Raw genomic sequence first — 20321 nt, 5'->3', positions numbered from 1 at the left:
TTTCTTAACATCTTCAGCATATACGTTGTAATTCTGACCCAATCGATTGCTAACTCGCATCCAACTCTTATCCATACTAACTATCTTCATTATAAACAATCACGTGTGCATCAACAAACAAGCATGTATCATGTATCAATCAAGGAGTATGCTACCTTACATCGGCTAGTTGGTCCTATCCCATTCGGAATTGTAAGATCATAGCGCAAACTTATCCTCTGTAATCTGTCACACCCAACAAAATTTTAGCAGCATCTCCCCATAGTTCTCCAAATATGCTCGTCGGTTGTGTGCACCGACATTTAACACGTCCATACACCATCACCATCATGCATATCCGGAGAACAAGGGATGAATGAATCTACCAAAATCTTAATGCTAGACGTATAATAGATATAGATCGATAGTTTGCGAGAATGATCTTACAATTCCAAACTGTCCACTCTGGACAATTCAAGAGTTATCAATCTTTCAATTCATCCAGATTGATAACTCTCGAACGAGTCTAAGGTTTATTTTGATGAACAAGCAATCCAAAATATGCTAACATGTATCCTACAAACAATGCAAGAAATGCTAATTAAAAGTTAATTGATTAAATTAAATAGTTAGTAAACAAATATTATTAAATCTTAACTACTTTTATTTTAATTCCAAACCTTAAATTTATTAATTTAAATAGTTAGTATTTAAGTATTATTAAATATAGAATATTTGTATTGTAATTCCAAACTTTAATTTTATTAATTTAAATAGTTACTATTTAAATATTATTAATCTTAACTATTTGTATTGTAATTCCAAACTTTAATTTTATTAATTTAAATAGTTACTATTTAAATATTATTAAATCTTAACTATTTGTATTTTAATTCATGACTTTAATTTTATTAATTTAAATAGTCACTATTTAAATATTATTAAATCTTAACTATTTGTATTTTAATTCATGACTTTAATTTTATTAATTTAAATAGTCACTATTTAAATATTATTTGAATTAACTATTTGTATTTTAATTCCAAACTTTAAATTTATTAATTTAAATTTAAAGTATTTAAGTATTATTAAATCTAGAATATTTGTATTTAAGTATTATTAATTCTTAACTATTTGTATTTTAATTAACTTTCAATTCATTAATGGAGAATATTAAGTATTTAAGTAATATTAAATCTTAATTATTTGTATTTTTTTTAAATTTAGTTGATTAATTTTAATTTGAAGTATATGTTCAATTATAAACTTTTAATTATTTGACAATTAAACTAAATTCATATACTTAACATTTTAACACTGACCAACATAACGTTCAAACGGTTAACTTGATCGTTTGAACATATGACGCACGTTCGAATGGTAAACGCGTACTATTCGAACGGGTCTGGAACAGATTCCATTCGTCTTCAACTTCCGAAAACTCCAACATATATTAAACTCATTACATCAAACGAAAGCACACAATATCACAAACTCAGTGCAGCAAACGAAAACACTTATATTCAAACCAAAATGAGTCAAAGATAGCATAAATACCTGATTTTAATAGATGAAATTGCAAGAGTGTACGTAATGCCCAAAATCTTGAAAAAGCTCTTCAAAAAACAGTACAAATAACCCCTTAATCCGAAAATATACGAGATGGATGAATGCAAAAAATATTTGAGTGCTGGATTGAGAGAGAATGGCGCTGGTTATATGGAAAATGAACTGTGAGTGATTTTGGGAGCGGTGAGACGAGTGCGAGATTGTGAGGTTCTGTAGTCTAAATGTAGAACATTTGCGTTCAAACGGTAACTTACTAACCGTTCGAACATAAAATTATTTTGCAGGAAAGTTTTCACTCGTGATTTTAACGTTCGAACGTGAAATATTTAGTTCGAACGTTAATATCCCGGGTAAAAAAATGTTTGAATGCATAATAGTACGCGTTCGAACGATACTCAAGCTCAAATTTTTATTCGATTAAAAATTGGATTTGCATATCTTTATTACTATATATGTTAAAAAAATTAATATTTTTTAAGAATTATTTTTAAAAAATGCATATCTTATTCACTGCAGAGTGTCTTTGCTATACGATTGTTTAGTTTGATTTAAAAAATAATTAGCATACGATTGTTTAGTTTAATTTAATGAACAACTTGACATCAATAGCTATAATATATATGCTTGATTATATATTATAATCAAATATTACTATATATGTTAATATGTTAATATATCCTAATATATATAACCTATATACTATCATATAATATAATGTCATCTATAGTGATAGAATAGAGAGTGTTAGTTAATTAGCTTATAATTAAAATATAATTAACTTAATATACTAAACAACTCATAACATGCATATAACATATAACACTATTATATGTTACCTAATATTATTATATAGAGAACTCTATATAGTATACTATAACACTACAAGAAATTAGCCCTTTTGCAACGCTTAAAATCTTTGCAAATACATTCAAAAAACGCTGTAATTAATCAATTGCAGCGTTATTACCCTCCTTGCATGTTCGACAGTATAAAAGTGATATTTTTTATCAATAGCAACGTTATTGAAAAAACGCTACAAAAGACTTCATTTGCAGCGTTTTTAAACCGCTGCAAAGTCACTAATTTCACGCTGCAAAAGGCCACCCCATGTGACTGACATGGCGTTGCATTTGATCAATTATAGCGAAATTTATCCTAGCAATATCATTAAATTTCGCTACAATAGCCTCCCAACAACAGCAGCACTACATTTGATTCGTTGCTTTTGACATTTTTTGCAACACTTAAAATCGCAGCAATTGATTTATAAGCGCTGCAATTTGTGTACGTCAAAAGCAACATACCATTCTAGCACTGCTTTTGATACTTTTTGTAGCGTCTATTTATCGCTACAAATTTCCGTAAAAACGTTGCAAATGTCCCATATCAGAACCAGCGCTTGCTTTTTTGTTGCATTTAACATTTTTGCAAGGACTAAAATCGCTACAAAAAATCAAAAAGCGCTACAAATGCCCAAAAGCAATGCTTGCTTCCTTTGTTGCATTTTGCATTTTTTTAAGGACTAAAATCGCTGAACCTGATGATTTACAACGAATTTTGGTCTATTTGCATCGACTAAAAATCGCTGCAAATACTTAATTACAAAATTAAAAAAAAAATTACTACTGAAACATACAGTTTCAGTAATTTTTTTCACTTGTATTGAAAATAAAGTTAGTAGATCAGCTAGGATTTAATTCCCTTTACTTAATAATACAAAGGGTACATAGAAAATAACAACAAAGTATTCAAGGATCCTTACCCATGTCAAAGTATAAATTCATTTACATTATAATTTATATAGACGGAGGGGTAGCTTGATACATTTTAAAGTACTGCTAAAATTTCTCTAACATCAACCCTTATTGCACCTATTCGCAAAAATGAATAAGATGTTCCAGCAAAGCCACCTCCAACTATAACATGCTTGCTGTCCAATAAAGGCCATTCAGTTTTCTACATGAAAGATATATAAAGATCATGGGTTAAGAATGTAGAAATGATAGGAATTTACTTAGAAAAGGAAGAGAACAAGAAAGTACAAAAAAGCTGGAATTTTCAACTCAGGGCAGGCATCTCAAAAAGGATAAACTACAAAGAAGTTTATTAATTAGTCAATCTATTCATCTTCTTCCAGTAAGCAAGATAATTTTCCGTATTTGAGTCTCCTGATTTCTAGCAATTAAGGAAATCTGGTACTAGTTTAAGTGCTGTAATTCTTTTGTTCTCTACCTTTGGATAATCTCTCATTGCAGGCTAGCTCAATCTATTTGAATCAGCAGGTATGAATTCCAATAAACTGTTAACGCCATTAATTTATTGTGTACCATTATGCATGCTTAACAGAAACTTACAAGATTGGAAACAAAAAAATTTAGCAGTACTGATCTTAGAAAACAATGACAACAATAAATAGCATAATGGCCTCAAGAAGTAAAGAATCTAACTACAAGCATACTTAATGCTCTCTGAATAGCTAGGGTAAATAAAAAAGCTTCATGCTCAGGGCAAGCAATGTGCAAACTTGTGTTTCTTGAAAGGCAAACACACTATGCTACAATCAAACAGATTGATATAATAACCTAAAATCCAACCTAAGTCAGTCAAAGAAGGCAGTGATGAAAAAAGCTTCAACCACTAATCAGCAATCATGAGTAATTAGTCTAAAACTGGTTAGAAAATAAGTGATTTATTAAATCACCATGGAACAAGGACAGCAAAATGTCCAAATCTAATTTCGAGTGGAAAAACAAGAAATTTAGATCTAAAGACTTGCTTGAGCCTTCAGAGATTCAAAGACCACACACACACAACACATATGGAGAACTTGGAAGCTAAAACCAAGGCAGCATTGTTACTTAAATCTTTAGTATTTGCAGTTTGCACATTTTCCGGCCATTTTCATTTAGAATTACCAAATTACAAACTAATCATATATACATAAAGAAATACAAGTATTTGAATTCTTTGGTTGTCTCTAGAAAAAAATGACATATTATCTACCTTGGAGCATAGACAAAGACATAAAACGGCCAGCCAAACCAAAATCTAGTCCAACTCAATCTACTAAGCTGATAAGCATTGTATTAGACTCAGAATTTTATAAGCATCCTTTGTAGAGAGATTCAACTCAGGGCATACTACTTCACTCAATAAAAAGCATACAAAGAGCATACAAAACCACCAAAAAACTAAAAGAACAGTCGAAAGAAAGAAAGTTCTTACCAGAACAAACAAAGGAAAAGGCAAACAAACCTTACATGCAGCACATAGGTCATCTGAAAAGCTTGATAATGTTACCCTATTCTTCCCAGCTACACGTTCTTTTAGTGCTTCAAACTCTAGCTCGGCCAAGTACCTTCTATGATCCTATTTGAACTTAACAAGGAAAAACTACCATTAGTATAATTTATGTTACCCTGCTTAAATCCAGGATAGCCACAAGGGAAAAAGATATAGCAAGGGAAAAAGATATAGTAGTATCATATGCTTTATATACAGAGAGAGAATATTCAATGACTGTTTCGGTTTGGTAAGAGATAAGAGAGCAATGGCATCCCCCAAAACTATAAGGAATTCACAAGCAACACAAAAATACTGGTTGGGTCTGAGATAGGTACTAGGCACAAATCTTGTTACCACGCAATTCAAGAACCAACAAACAACAATAAAAAATACCAATTTGAATATAATAATATCAAATCCAATTTGATTTTAATACATGTGAAGAAAAGGGGTATGTGGGGTACTCATAATCTGAAAGTATAAGTTGGATGAAAGCACAACCTTTTCTGGTGGTTGGACTAAGTGCTGATTGGTATCATGCATCTCATGCAAGCCTCACCACATGGTGTTGCATAGAGTGGAGAATGGGTGTGGACCAGTCAAAAGCATGAAAGTCTCAACAAGACAGGCTAAGTTTACTAGCAGTTCTCATTCTTAAAAAGCATTTTAAGATAATTGAGGCTTCCTAATTCACGTGAACAGGGGATTGGAGCTGATTTTGCAAGGGCATATCTTAGCAATGTATGTGTTGCCAAAGAATTACACAAAAATGGCTTAGGTTATTTGCTTGTGGCAAAGTCAAAGATAGGTTCTCAAAACTGGGGTAAGCACAATAGCAATGTATTTTTACTATTGCTGTCAGTTGTATCACTGCCTTAATTTGACGTGATTCATGCTGCTCTTTGTTTGTTGGTAACCATACTCCTTGAAGTTCACTTGTTTTTAGCTGCAACTACCTATATTGTATCTCAGGGTGGTTGTGTTCTATGTGCCTAACATAGTCTCAATGGTGGAAATGAATGAAATGCAGCACCAATTATCTAATTTATGCTACTACCTATGATCAATAATTAAGGAAAAGAAAAGGAAAACATAGTTCTAAGTTGTACAAATATGGTTAGAAAGAATGAGATTGACTAGTGGCAAAACTAGAAAATTATGAAAGAGAGAATGAGATGGACTAGTGGCAAAATCAGAAAATTATGAAAGAGAGACTTACAAGTTTGGGAGAAATCCTTGGCTGTTCACTTTTCTTATTTGCTCCAGGACATAGCTCACAATTACAAACTGATTTTTAAGAGTCCGACACACAAAAATGAAGTTCTGACATGGACTAAAAAGAGAGGACTAAAATCACAGCAAAAATTTAAATGTTTGGGGCAAAATGGAGTAGAAAACTTGCACAACCTCTTCTCACAATAGGTTGTGCAATTTTCCCTTGTTTATACACTCCCTCCACTTGGCATAAATTTATGGGTGTCTTCTTTATCCCAACACTTCCAACCCATGTTTCCCAACTTCCAACTCCTCTTTAATTAGATGCTAAGTTAATTAGAAAACAGCAAAACAGAATGAAATGTCTTAAATAATTATAAAATAATGCCTAATTAATTCTTGGGGTTTTGGAAATTTTAACTAATTTTCAGTAAAAAGGTTTTATATAAGACCAAAAAATATCTTTAATAATATAGCTTCATATATATGATCTATTTATTCATGTCAACTTCCTATACTAAATTCTCTGAAGATAAGGATAATGAGCATCTTATAATTTTGACAATGAGTGCAACTAAGTTGACGGAAAGCTAGAAATACAATAAGCATCTTAGGAATGCAACATACTGCTTGTGTCCATCCTAATCTAATATAAGCAGTACAACATCAGTAATATATAGATATATATATATATACACAAAAAACCTCAATGCATGGTACAATGAAACATCTTGAGCAAGAAAGTATACCAACACAACCCTTCTGCAAAAAAGAACATAGAGCTTTATACCTTCAACTATTAACAATTAACTAAATTCTACAACTGAAAACAGAGCTTACATACAAAAAAAGATGAGCAAAACATGAGGCTAATCATTTCTAACAAGATGAGCAAAACATGAGGCAAAAACTGGAAGCAAAATAAATGACCAAAAAGATGAGCAAAACAGAGCTTCATTACAATGACATAACAAATCATTTCTAAAGTCCAAGAGTCATCACAATTACAATCGGTGATGTCATTTTACCCTATCAAAAGCATAGTTACAGGGTAGTATTTATGTATATAAGGAAAACACAAGGAAGAAAGGGAAAAACTGGAAGATTATCAAGCATTCCCGTGGTCAATAGAAACTTGTGGTTCTCATTTGCATTTTCACAAACACTTCAGTTTCATTATCTGTTTTCACAGCCATATCCATCATTCCATTTCCATTCCCTTCCTTAGTTACAATACCGTGACTCATAGCAAGGATCATAACAAACTCCCACCAAATAAAAAAATTAAAAAATTAAACATACATGGGGCATTGAAATGATGCATGCTGCACGGTTTCATTAAGAAGAAAAAAAAAACAGAGTATCTTACCAATGTTAATCGGCTACAATCGAGTGGAGGAGAGGACAACAAGGAGGCCAGTTGGAAAACCGTTTGCAATCAGAAAAGAAAAGGGGCTTACTCGATGTCGACTAGCGGCTTAGGAAATGTCTTCAAGATGGATTTTTGAACTAGAAAAGGTTGCTGCCGTCTACTTCTCCCAGGAAATTGGTATTTATCGCGCTAAGAGGAAATGTAGCACAATACCTTCTGCGGGCGCCAAATCGATGGGGGCATTGTTGTTAGTGGTGGTTTTCGGTGGAAGAGGACAGTCGTGTAGCAACATTTTTGGGTGGGTTTTGCTTAATGTGCAGGTACGTGGAAAGAAAATGGGGAAGAAGTTGGGGAAGAAGTCTGCATTTGGAAGAGTACGGGGCAAAATCGAAGGTGCAATTTTTATTTTCAAGCGTTTTGACGCGCCATCATCTATTATTTAAATGCAATTACAGCGATTGTAAACGTCGCAACAAGTTTTTACTTTTTGCAGCGCATTTTTCTGTCACATTAGGAGTTACAATTGCTGCAAAAGAATTTTCAAAAAGGTTGACATTAAAAGCTGCAGCGAAGTAGAAGCTCGTTGTAATTAATCCCCTTTGGCAGCGAATTTATTTGCAACACTATAAAAATCGCTGCAAAAGGTCGAATTTCTTGTAGTGTATATTATACTACATCATACTCCTAGTACTCTATATAAGTTAATATAATATAATATTATTACCTAAATGAAAATATACTATATAATATATTATAAATAATAAATATAGTAATAATGAAAAATTATTACTATAATAAACAAATCTTTTAATAATAACCGTAACTGGCTATAAATTACAGTTAATACGTTCGAACGGTATTAACTTACCGTTCGAACGGTATTGCATATATAAAGCAAAGTTTTGAAATCCGTTCCCGTGACCATTCCAGTTAAGGCACTGGAACGGAATATTTTGGTATCGGTACGTTTCGGTGTACCGTTTCGGGATAAATATTATATAGATAAATTATTTATAATAACTATATTCCAAAATAAAATCAATACAATTCTTAAAAGTATACATACTTGATAACTTAATAATATTTCTCCATAGTGAATACAAGTCTTAAACACACATTTATAAAACTAAATAAAATATCATAAGTTCTCAATCCAACTGTAATCATTCATTTTCATCAATAAGACAAAAAGGATTAACATTAGCAAAGCTACTCAAAATATTTTCGTCAATGTCATTGTCACCACCATCATCATCAATATCAAGACCAACATTAACACCTTCTTCCAAATTTTGTGAGGCTAATGGCTCCTCAATACTTCCTCAATCCAAGTTTTCTCCATCAATAAGCTCTAATTTTTCACCTACCCATTCCTCCATCAAGTCAATATTCTCAAGATTGATTGGATCCAAAGCATCTCTTCCCCTCTTTATGTTTCTGCCAAAATAAAAGTCACACGTAAGTGAAAATATTACATATTTTTCAACAATTAAAAACATTATTTTTGAAAAAGTTTACCTCTCACGGAGCTTCAAGTTATAACGAACAAATACTAAATCATTCAAACGTTTATGCTCTAATCTATTCCTCTTCTTTGAATGAATAAATTCAAATGTACTCCAATTTCTTTCACAGTCAGTTGCACTACAACATTGACTTAATATGCGGATTGCAAACGTTTGAAGAGCTGGAAACTCATTTCCAAAAGTACCCCACCATGCAACTACAACAAAAGTGCAATTATAAATTATTACTTAAAATTAAATAAAAGAATTAAAATATAGATTCACACTATTTAACAAAGGATATTGAGGTTACCTGGATTACTTTTTTCACACTGGCGTATTGCTATAGGTTGTCCAAAATCACCGTGTGTATTCTTATACATGTCAATTTGTTAAATGATCTCATCTTGCTTATCAATATCAGGTTCCATCTTTACAACGCAAGTCATAAACCCTCTAGAAACATTATTTTTACTTTTAAAGCAAGGGTTAAAGTAAATTCCAGGATTAAGAAGACAACCTGCTGCATGTAATGGACTATGAAGCTGCTTATCCCACCTAGCATCAATGACCCTGATGAATGGCATAAATGCAGAAACTTTGTTCTTTAATCTTGCTTTTATATTCTCTTTGGCTTTCTCCATTGCATTATACAAGTATCCCATTGCAGGCTTCTCATCCCCATCGACAAGTCGTAGTACTCGAACCAAAGGCTCGCTGATTGTTACAATAAACTGACATTGAGCCCAAAACTCTCTATCTTCTAGAACAATCTCAGCTATCTCCTTCCCTATGTTGCTTTTAGAATAACTTGATACAATCCACTTATCACAAGTGAACATTTGTCGAAGCTCTTTCTTAAACAACAGTAAGCATTGGATACTTAAAAAATTTGTAGCAAACCTTGTGACTGCAGGGCGACATAAATCATGACCTTTGGTGAAGTCCTTTCTCATCAAAGCCAAAACCCAAGTATGGTTATAAATGAATTTCGTTATCTTCCTTGCCTTCATTATAGTTTCATTAATAATAGGAAAATGTCTGGGATCACAAAAATTCTCTAACATCAAATCTATACAATGAGCTGCATAAGGGGACCAAAAGAAAGAGCCATACTTTCGCTGTAACTTTTTTCCTGCAGCCTTATAACTCGCATCATTGTCTGTTATGAATTGCACAATATTCTCCACCCCAACTTCTTGAACAACTTCATCAAAAATTTTAAATAATGTTTCAGCATCTTTTCTAAGGCCCGATGTATCAATAAACTTCAAAAACATTGTACCTTTTGGGCAATAAACCAAAAACTTAATTATTGGTTGTTGCCTCTGATTTGTCCAACCATCTGCCATTAGTGAACAACCACTATCCCTCTAAGATGTTTTAATATCTAAGAGATAATTCTAAACCTCAGTCACAGAATTCTTCAACAAATTTCCTCTCAACTCATGTAAAGAATGAACCTTGAATCTTGACCCGATGGCAGCTATAGCATCTATAGCTGGTTGATAAAACTTAAATTGAGATGCATTGAAAGGTAAATTAGCATCATACCACCAATTTGCTATAGCCATTTTTGCTTTGTCAATCAATTCCTTTGAACACATAGCACTCTTAATAGAAGGTTGAGAGTAGGACTTGTTCTTGGAGCAAAAAATTTGCTAAATGGCCCCGTTGACTTTCCACCTACTTTCTCCTTCCCCTTCCCCTTCCCCTTTGAATCATGAACGGGTCCTTGACTCCCTCCCTTATACTCATCATCACCAACATCAACATCATCATATGTTAAATCTACAGGGCTTCCACATCCAATCTCTAAGCTTAGTTTTCTTTTCTTCTCTTTGTTTTTTTTCATTTCATTGATCAACTCTTTCATTTGCTATTTTATATCATCAGGGACTTTTTTACATACTTCTACATCACCTGAAATCCCACCTAGATGATGCTTCAACCTTGTGACTCCGCCACCTCTAATGATTTTGCTACAATAAAGACATTGAGTACTATTTCTTGCTCCTGGCACTACACGTGCATGGGACCATGCTGGATCCTCTGATCTAGCAAAAGCAAATGCCGTAGAGGTAGCACTATTTGATTGACAACTAGACATTTATAATTTATATACCCCTACATTATTGAAAAAAAAAAGAATCAACTCATTTAGAAATGCACATATATTTGGAAAGACTTAAACGAAAAATTGTACAAATTATCAACTAATAACAGCAACTTGTATAAATAATTCTAAAATATTGGAAAGACTTAAACAAAAAATTGTACAAGTTTAGAGAACACCGTGCAAGAGCAATACTTCTAAAATAAGTTCCATATAAATAACTCTAATTTTTTTCAAAATTTTGCAATCCTTCATCTCCTGTTGGTATGTTTGAGTCTTTAACAGTGTTATTTTATGAGTTCTTGACTCTAAAATCACTAATTAACAGCATCTAAAATAATCACATAAAATAATTTTAAGATACATATTGAATCCATAAAAGATCACTACGTAAGTTAAAACACCCACAGTTATTATAAATTCTCCCCACCTTTCAAATGGGAGCATTTCAGCCTAAAAATTTAAGAAAATGGGCTTGCACGATAATATCAAACACTGGGAGTTCATCAAGTTGTACCAGCTGAGATCAGGATCAACTTAATTACATAAATATTATGTAAGAGTAGAGATCTTAAGCTACAAGGATGCCAATTTATTTGTCAATATCCAATGGGAAAATTAAATAAATTAACTGATCTTGAGAGCTGCATGTATATATATATGCCACTTCATACAAAAAATTAAAATCTACTTACAATATATAATTTTAAGTTAGCATCATTTGACGAAATCGGAAGGGAAATATGATATACCTGCATAGATCGGACGGACGAAATCAGAGGCCAAAACCAGAGCTGCCGGCTGCGGCGACGCGACGTCGTCGTTGCTGCTAGGCCCAAGACTCACGAACAAAGCTTCCGGCTGCAACGGGGAGGTGGCATCGTCGGAGTGCTCCTGGGGAGATCAGATCTGGATTTCCAGCCGGTAATAAGAAGAACGGGAAAGGAAGAAAATAGAAATGGAAGAGAAAAAGAAACTGAGTTGAAACTTGAAACTTGAAACGCGAAGGGGGGCGAACCGGAGAAATGAGAATCGGGAGAAGAAGTTTAGAACGGCACATGGACTGACGGAGAAGAACAAATTCAACAAAAGAAAGAAAGTAAGAAACCGGGGAAATAAAAATCAAAGGAAAATTGAAGAAAAAATGTAAATTACGAAAATGGTGTGAAGTTAATCTTAATTACAAAAATGCCATTGTTTGTTAAATTTCAGACCGGAAAGTGTATTCCGGCCGGAATGCCAAAATTCAGCCAGAATGGACCGGAACACGGTGAAACGGTCGGAATTTTAGCAGAACGAAATATATAGAGTTCCGGTTTCGGCTACTATTCCGGAACGGAAAATTCCGGCCGGAACGGAACGGATTTCAAAACTTTGATATAAAGTACCCCGGACGTCATTTTCGCGGAAGCCAAACGTGTGCATTACGTGGTTCTCCGTCGTTAACCGTCAATCTCCGCTGTTCAACGTCGTCTTCTCCGATGTAAACAGTACCCACTTGAAGCCAATCGATCTAGGCATCGGTATTCTTCTTTTTCAAAGCATTTTACAGTTTAGATTTAGGTTTTGATGGATTATTTGTTTGAATTAAGATAAACTCATTTTTCCATCAATACTCACTGTAGTTTTGCTTTAATTATTTGTATGAATGTTTATTTAGCTTTGCATTTGATTTATTTGGGTGAAAAATCCATGGAATCGAAGGATTCCATGGATTTCAATGGCTGAGTCGACTCGGCCTGGAATTCGAATCGATTCGAATATCGTTCGAACGCTACAGAAAGCATTGGAACGATATTCACTAACCGGTTGAACGTTCAAACGTTCATCCAACTGTTCGACCGGTTAGTGAATATCGTTCGAATGGTGTTTGAATGTTTGAACGTTCTTTGAGACGTTCAAACGTTTGGGCCAAGTAGTAACCCATTCGACCGTTCATTTAGACGTTTGAACATTAGATTGACCGTTCGACCTATACATTGGGTGTTCGAATGGTAAACGTTAAACATTCGAACGTTGTTTTACACGTTCAAAGGTACAGTTTTACCGTTCGATCACTATTCCAGAAGTTCGAACGGTATAAACTCATTTTAGTAATATTTGTTAATTGTTTTTTTTTTCCATATTATAGTTCCAATCAATTTTAATTAAAAATAATTTCTATATTATAATACAATTAATGTCATAATTTAAAAATATAAAATTTAATATTAATATTTCTATTAATATTAATCACATTAATATTAAATAATGTGATATTATTTATTAAAAGTTATTTTGTTCACAATTTCTCATTTTATTAAATTGTTATTCCTTGATGTATACTGTGAATAGTTATTTAATGTATTTTTATTGTTAATATTATGTATCTAATTTTTAATTGTAAATTTCGGGTTGATTATAATGTCTTCTTCTAAGGCGGGACGTAAGCGACGCAATCTTAATGAGACTAATAGTGGTCCGGTCAGGGAGAGGACTGTTTCACTGGAGCGACCAATGAAGATTTCTGATTCCAGAGTCTTGTTTGGGAGGGTCATTCACTGCCAACAGTCTTCAGCGATCGTGGTTGGGGACCTATCCTAGACGCAAGAGAGGAAGCATGAGAGCCAGTCTCCTATATTGATATTGTTGCTGAGTTCTATAAAGAGCTTGGTAGTGCCAACGCCGATGACGGAGGGGCCTACAAGATATCTGTCTGAAGAGTACCTGTTGTATTTTCACGGGTACTACTTGCTGAGCATCTCGGTATTCCTATGTTGCCAGATGCATATCTGAATGTGGTGCCTAGAGAGTTTGAACCTTCAGCTGAGGCGGAGACAGTTGAGGAGGAGGCATCAGTTTATACTGATGAGGTCGATACCCTTGCTGATCATGAGGTGAGGGATTTGGTTGTTGGTTCGGATGATCCACCGTATGACGGGATGAAGAGCATTAAACAGGTAGATTTATCCTCTTTCTTCAAGATTTTGAATTTGATAATTGCCAACAACATTGACCCTCGGCAGCACAAGACAGAGGTTGGCATTGATCGGACGAAATTTATGATACGGGTCGCTCATGGCATTCTTATCGACTTGGTGGGGTATATATTCGATAGGATTCGATCAGAGTCTCGGTACATTTCGATGGATATATTGTCGTTTGGGATTCTGATCACCCGATTTCTACTGTTTACTGGTGTTGTGCCTGATGTTGCCGAGCGTAAACGAGAGCCGATGGGACCGATAAACAGCACCACCCTCTCACGCACCACGGGACATTCGAGACTGCGTCTTCGTGGACATGTTCCAGATCAGGTTGATTCTCAGAGAGATGCAGAGCCGGGAGATAATGGAGTATCAGTTGCTGGGACATCCACACAGGCCGAGGCATCAGTAAACAATGTTACTCATGAGGAGATGAACGAGATTGTGCGTGCAGCGATTAGCAAACAGACATCAGCGGTGATTGATGCAGTGTGTATAGAGATCCATTCTGCTGTGTCTGTGCTTTGTACACAGATTGATGCCATGTTTGCGACTCAGGTTACCATCTGTACTCGACTGACACAAATAGATGAACGTATAGCTGCAGTCGAAGAAGTGTGCAAAGACTTTGGTCTTAATTAGTACCTTCTATTGTTGTTTTTTTTTATTTAGTTTTTGTTTTAAGTATGGACAATATTTTGTATTTTGTAAATTCAGTATTTAACTATAAAATAGTATTATTTTATATTTTTTAAACTAATTATTAATTTATATTATTCCTATTATTTAATTAACCAATTTCTTATATTTACTAGTTAATATAAATATAATTATGTAAAAAAAATAAAAAAATTGGTTATCCCTGGTCACCGTTCAAACAATAAAAAATTAACGTTCGAAAGATAAAATCAGTTTCCCTCTAAAAAAATTTTACTTAACACGCTAAAATTACGTTCGAACGGTAAAATTTATACGTTCAAATGGTATACATTTAGTGTTTGAACGTTTAACTAATTTGGGACAAAATATTTCGTCCCTAACCTAAATGGTCTGGACTATCCATCATTTTTTGAGAATGAAATTCATATTTCATTCCAAAATCTAACTTTTCGGGACAATTTTCATTTCGTCCCAAACCAAAATCGTTCCAAAATCAATTTTTTGTTGTAGTGTGAGTGGAGTGGCTCTATTAATTCACTACAAGAAAAATAACTTTTTGCGTCATCAAGTTGCAAAAAACACAAAATAGTTGCAATTGTTTTAATCGCAAAACAAGTGTTTGGCAGGTAGCATTTTAATTTTCAAACTTGTTGGTTCTTTGACTATATATGGGGTAGTTAGCTAGAGGCTAGCTATATAGAAAGAGAGTGCCATGCATGCAGTGATCATTAAAAAAACAAAAAAAAAAAAGGTGTAGCTACTGATGAGTATAAGGAATGAAGTCGACAATAAAGCAGATGAGCTCGTTTCATGAGTACGGTTTTATCCCAATGCCAGCTGCTGTTTTCTCCTCTTCCATGGAAGTAAGCACACCAAAGTTGCAACATTAACTGTGGGTGAATGACTAAATGAGTATAGAAGAGCACATCATGAGAATAGTAAAATCAAAACTATGCATGTGCGCTGAAACAGCAGAAGAGGCTAAGTTTCATGAGCGGCAAGTATAAAGAACATCAAGAATGAATCATTGAATATAGTGGACAAAAAAAAAAGAACAAAAAACAAGAAGACATCACCCTAAAGATTAAAAACATAAATGACTTATTTAAAAAACCATTCTTGCATTTCCAACAAGGGTTATTAAAACATTAATTCATGAAATAAGAAAAAAACATAAAGTCAATAGTTATATTCATTCATTGACATTTACACCAGAATAACTTAGATATGTAGTCCCATTGAGCCCCCGCAACAATCAAGCAAAGCTGGCATTTACTACTTTTCAAATATTTGAATTTGCATCAGATGCCATACCATAAAAATTCAAGCCGATTATTATATGACAAAAGGCATGAACTTGGCTGTGTGCTATGCAGACTCTGTATACAAAGGAGATAGCTAGCAAATCATTAGGAGTTATATCTCATTCCAAAATGGTAATTAAAGAGCTGTCTATCATTCTACCACCAAAGGTGAGATAACCTGCATCAACCATATCACTAAATTCAACCCACTATTTTTTCTTTTATGATGCCATCATTAGGGGATGGCCAACCAATAGAGAGCAACCTTGCTCTCTTGCTTCTTGCCCCTTGAATCTGGCCTTTGTTGATAAAGAAAGCCAGCTAGGACATATATTAGTATTGTTCAAACAAGTTGATGAAATTAACGATATACCAGAAAATGGCACTACTGCTTACTGCAAATTATGCATTAACGCAATACAAATTAACCTAGCTAGCTACTGTTCAACTAACTACTAATAATTCTCTCAATTAACTCACACCTAATAAAGCATTCATGATATCTGTTTAAATCTCACATCTCTCAATGATACCAAATTAACCTTGCACCTTTTGTACTATGTATGTGGTCGCATTTTTCATATGTACTATAGATATTTCTTCTCAAAATATCTTTATGGTATCAAGAGCCTATACGGGTTACTAGAGAGTTTTCTTTCTATCACACGGAGTCTTCTGCCTTTATTGTTTCCTCCACATCTTCAGATCCCTATCCATATCCTGTGTCACAGAATGTATCCAACTATGTCTCTCTCAAACTCAGCTCGTCAAACTTTCTGCTCTGGAAAACATAGATGCTAAACATTCTTGAAAGTTGTGATCTTCAAGGATTCATCATAGGTGATATCCACCCACCACCACAATTTATTCTAGATGCGTCTAATATATCTCAACCTAATCCACTTGATCACAAGTGACGCAAGTCTAATAGGCTAGTCAAATGATGGCTTATAGTCATCTTATCTGAGGAAGTGTTAGGCATTGTTGTTGGTCTAAAAATTGCCTCAAAGATTTGGAGTGGTCTTGTTCATGCCTTTGCAAAAGTATCTTCTAATCGTAGTCTTGCTCTTAAGCAAAGACTTACCTCAATCACAAAAGGATTTGATTCTTCGAGTGAATACTTGAGGAGATTTAAAACAATCTGTGACGAACTTGCTGCTATTGGCAAGCCTGTTTCTAAACACAAGAAGTCTTGGTGGCTTCTTAATGGTCTTGATAAGGAATTTGAATTTTTTATAGCAATTATGCTTAGGCCCCCTGTTCCATACTCTGAAGTAGTTACTCTATTGGAAAGCTATGCGGGTAGATGCAAATCTAATACTACTCCTTCACCTATGGTCTTCTATGGATAGAAGTACGTCACACAAACAAAAGAAACCAAATACTAACACAGGTTCCTTTACATCCAAAGGTCGTGGCTTTGTCCAAGGTCAATCCACTGGATCCAAATCAAACTCCACCCCCAGCAATCAATTTCGTGGTCAATCTTCAAATTTCAAATTTGCAAACAAAGAATAAGTTATTTGTCAAATCTGTCACAAAAGAAACCATACTACACTCAAGTGTTTCAATTGCTTTAATCATTCTTTCACAAATGACAGTCTTCCTCAAAGTTTTGTAGCAATCGAAATGGATAAAGCTCCTAACACATCTTCATGACATCTAGACATGGGTGCCACTGACCATATGACTGCTAATGAAGGTACTCTTCACTCATTAATTCCATATAATGGTCATGATGGTGTAATGGCGGGCAATGGCAAGGTCTTACCTATTACTCATGTTGATCATACAATGGTTGGCTCCTCTCAATCTCCAATTCAGTTGAATGATGTGCTAGTGGTACCTGACATTAGAAGGATTTATTATCTATTAGTAAGTTTACATCTGATTATCTACTGAAATTTGAGTTTGATGGACATGGCTTTGTGATAAAGGATAGGGTAACCATGAAGACAGTGGCAACGAGCAGGAAGCAAAAGGGACTACACATTTTTTATTATGCTTTCCCAACTCCTCTGAATAAAAAGACTTTTTTCTCTTCAAGATTTCGATCTACCAATAAAAAGAATTGGCACCTTAAGCTTTGACACCCAAACTCTAGAATATTGCCTTTTCTTTCAAGAGAAAATGTTGCCAGTATTCCTTTCCAAAAAGTTTATTGTGATCTATGGGGACATGCTCCCACTTTTTCTAGAGAAAAATGTAGATTCTATGCTATCTTTGGTGATGAAGCTACAAATTTCACATGGTTGATTCCTCTCAAATACAAATTTGATCTTCACTCTACCTTTTTCATATGTTTGTCATGAGCCAATTTAATGCAAAAGTTCATGTTTTCCAAGCTGATGAAGGGTGTGAATTTAATGACAAGAACCTCACTCAATACTTTCACAACCAGGGAATTGATCTTCATCAATTTGCCTGTCCAAAAACACTTGAGCAAAATGGCAAAGTGAAAAGAAAACACCGAAGTATAACCAACTTAGGTTTGACTATGATGTTTCATGCCAAACTCCCATCTAGATTCTGGTTAGATTGCTTTTCTGCTGCTGTTTTCTTGCTTAATAGACTGTCATCTCCTGTGCTTAATATGGACTTCCATTTCTTCAGACTTTGTGATAAACATCCTAACTATAGCATTCCTAGAACACTTGGGTCTATATGTTTTCCTTATCTTGGAGATTATAGGTCCAATAAGGTTGAACCTAATATTATATTCGATGAAAAAAGTGCTAGAAGATTTGATTTATAATCAAAGTGTCTAGAATTTTCCTTTATGTTTCCAATTTCTAAATTGGGTGTTGCATAAACTATTAGTGTTATATATTAATGGAATAGAAAGAATCACAGGTTTATATGTGATTGTTTCATGTAGGTGATGCCAATGAATGATGAATTAACAACAATTAAATGACTTAAATTAAGTACAGTTTAAGGTATTAAAATAAAGTTAATACTTATTTTTCAAGGCTAGGTAATAAATTGATTAAATAAATATTATTTAGTGATTGACATGAACAGGTAAATAAAAATTAATAAGATAAATAATATATTTCAGATCAAGTTTGAAAATGACATTGTGTGTGTGTGTATATATATATATATATATATATATATAACCAACATATCTGGCGAGAGACGAGAAAAAAAATACAACAAAAAGTCTATTGCAGCGATTTATAGAGTTTTTACAATGAATTAAAATGCTGAAATTAATCTTTAACAACGATTTCCCATTACATGGATGGCTCAATTGCAACAGTTTTTGCCTATTTGCAGCACTTTTCATTATATTTTCAGCGTCACAAAAACGCTACAATAGATCATTTGCAACAATTTTAAAAAATTTCGCTAGAAATAGGTTTGAGTAATTGCAGCGATTTATAGAGTTTTTATAACTATTTAAAATGCTGAAATTAATCTTTAACGACGATTTCCCATAACATGAATACCTACAATTGCAACCGTTTTTTTCTTTTTGCAGCGCTTTTAGTTTTATTTCCAGCGTTACAAAAATGCTGCAAAAAATCATATGCAACAATTTTAAAAAATTTCACTGTAAATACTTTTAATCAATTGCAGCAATTTATATAGCATTGGCAACAATATTAAATGTTGAAATTGAGATTTCTTAGCAATTTATATTTATGGGCATGGGACAGTTGTAGCGATGTTGGTTGTATTAGCAAGGAAAAAATATCGCTGCTAAAAATCATTTTAGAGACGAATTTTTTTTTATCGTTGCTAAGAGCAAAAAGGACTCGATAATTGCAGCGAACTTGCTAGGAAGTTAAAATCGCTAGAAGTGAGTATATGCAGCGCTTTAAATGTTTTTTTGCAACGATTTTAAACGCTAAAAAAGACCCTATTCCTTGTAGTGAATGGGCTCTCAGCTACCGAATGGCCACCAGTCATGAAGGCCAATGGTGATGTTATTTCTTATGAATTGAATTTGTGAATATGTGATAATAAATTTTTTGATGCACTGATTTTGGGATATATCTTGATTGGATTTGTGATATTTTGTTTTTTCCTTTTTTTTTTTTTTTCACGCCCAAAACCATTGGCGTTGGACTAGTGGCAGTGGAACTCTGGTTTCTAAGCGATGATGCTAAGAAAATGGAAAATCTCCTCTTGGCATGGCCGGCTTATTCCACTTTTGATTTCAGTGTTTTACTATGTGCATGAGTGTATTTGTAGAAAATAGACTAGAATATTAGACAACAAAAAATTAATAACGATGCACGTCACTTTATTGAAATAAAACAAACAATTATATCCCCACAACTTGCACGAACATGGACGTCATCATTGGTTATGCATGCCATTTTGCGCTTTCAAACACAG

At 33.8% G+C, this 20321-nt stretch overlaps 1 protein-coding gene across 1 annotated transcript; it reads right to left on the bottom strand.

The window, feature by feature from the left end:
* Positions 1–9317: 9317 nt before the first annotated feature.
* LOC122310450 lies at positions 9318–10277 on the bottom strand. Its single transcript, XM_043124323.1, has one exon. It carries the CDS (start codon positions 10275–10277, stop codon positions 9318–9320), a length of 960 nt encoding a protein of 319 aa, XP_042980257.1.
* Positions 10278–20321: the final 10044 nt, after the last annotated feature.

Source organism: Carya illinoinensis, chromosome 5, assembly GCF_018687715.1.
Source record: "Carya illinoinensis cultivar Pawnee chromosome 5, C.illinoinensisPawnee_v1, whole genome shotgun sequence".
In the NCBI taxonomy this organism is placed as follows: Eukaryota; Viridiplantae; Streptophyta; class Magnoliopsida; order Fagales; family Juglandaceae; genus Carya; species Carya illinoinensis.
This window is presented reverse-complemented; position numbering and strand designations above follow the sequence as displayed.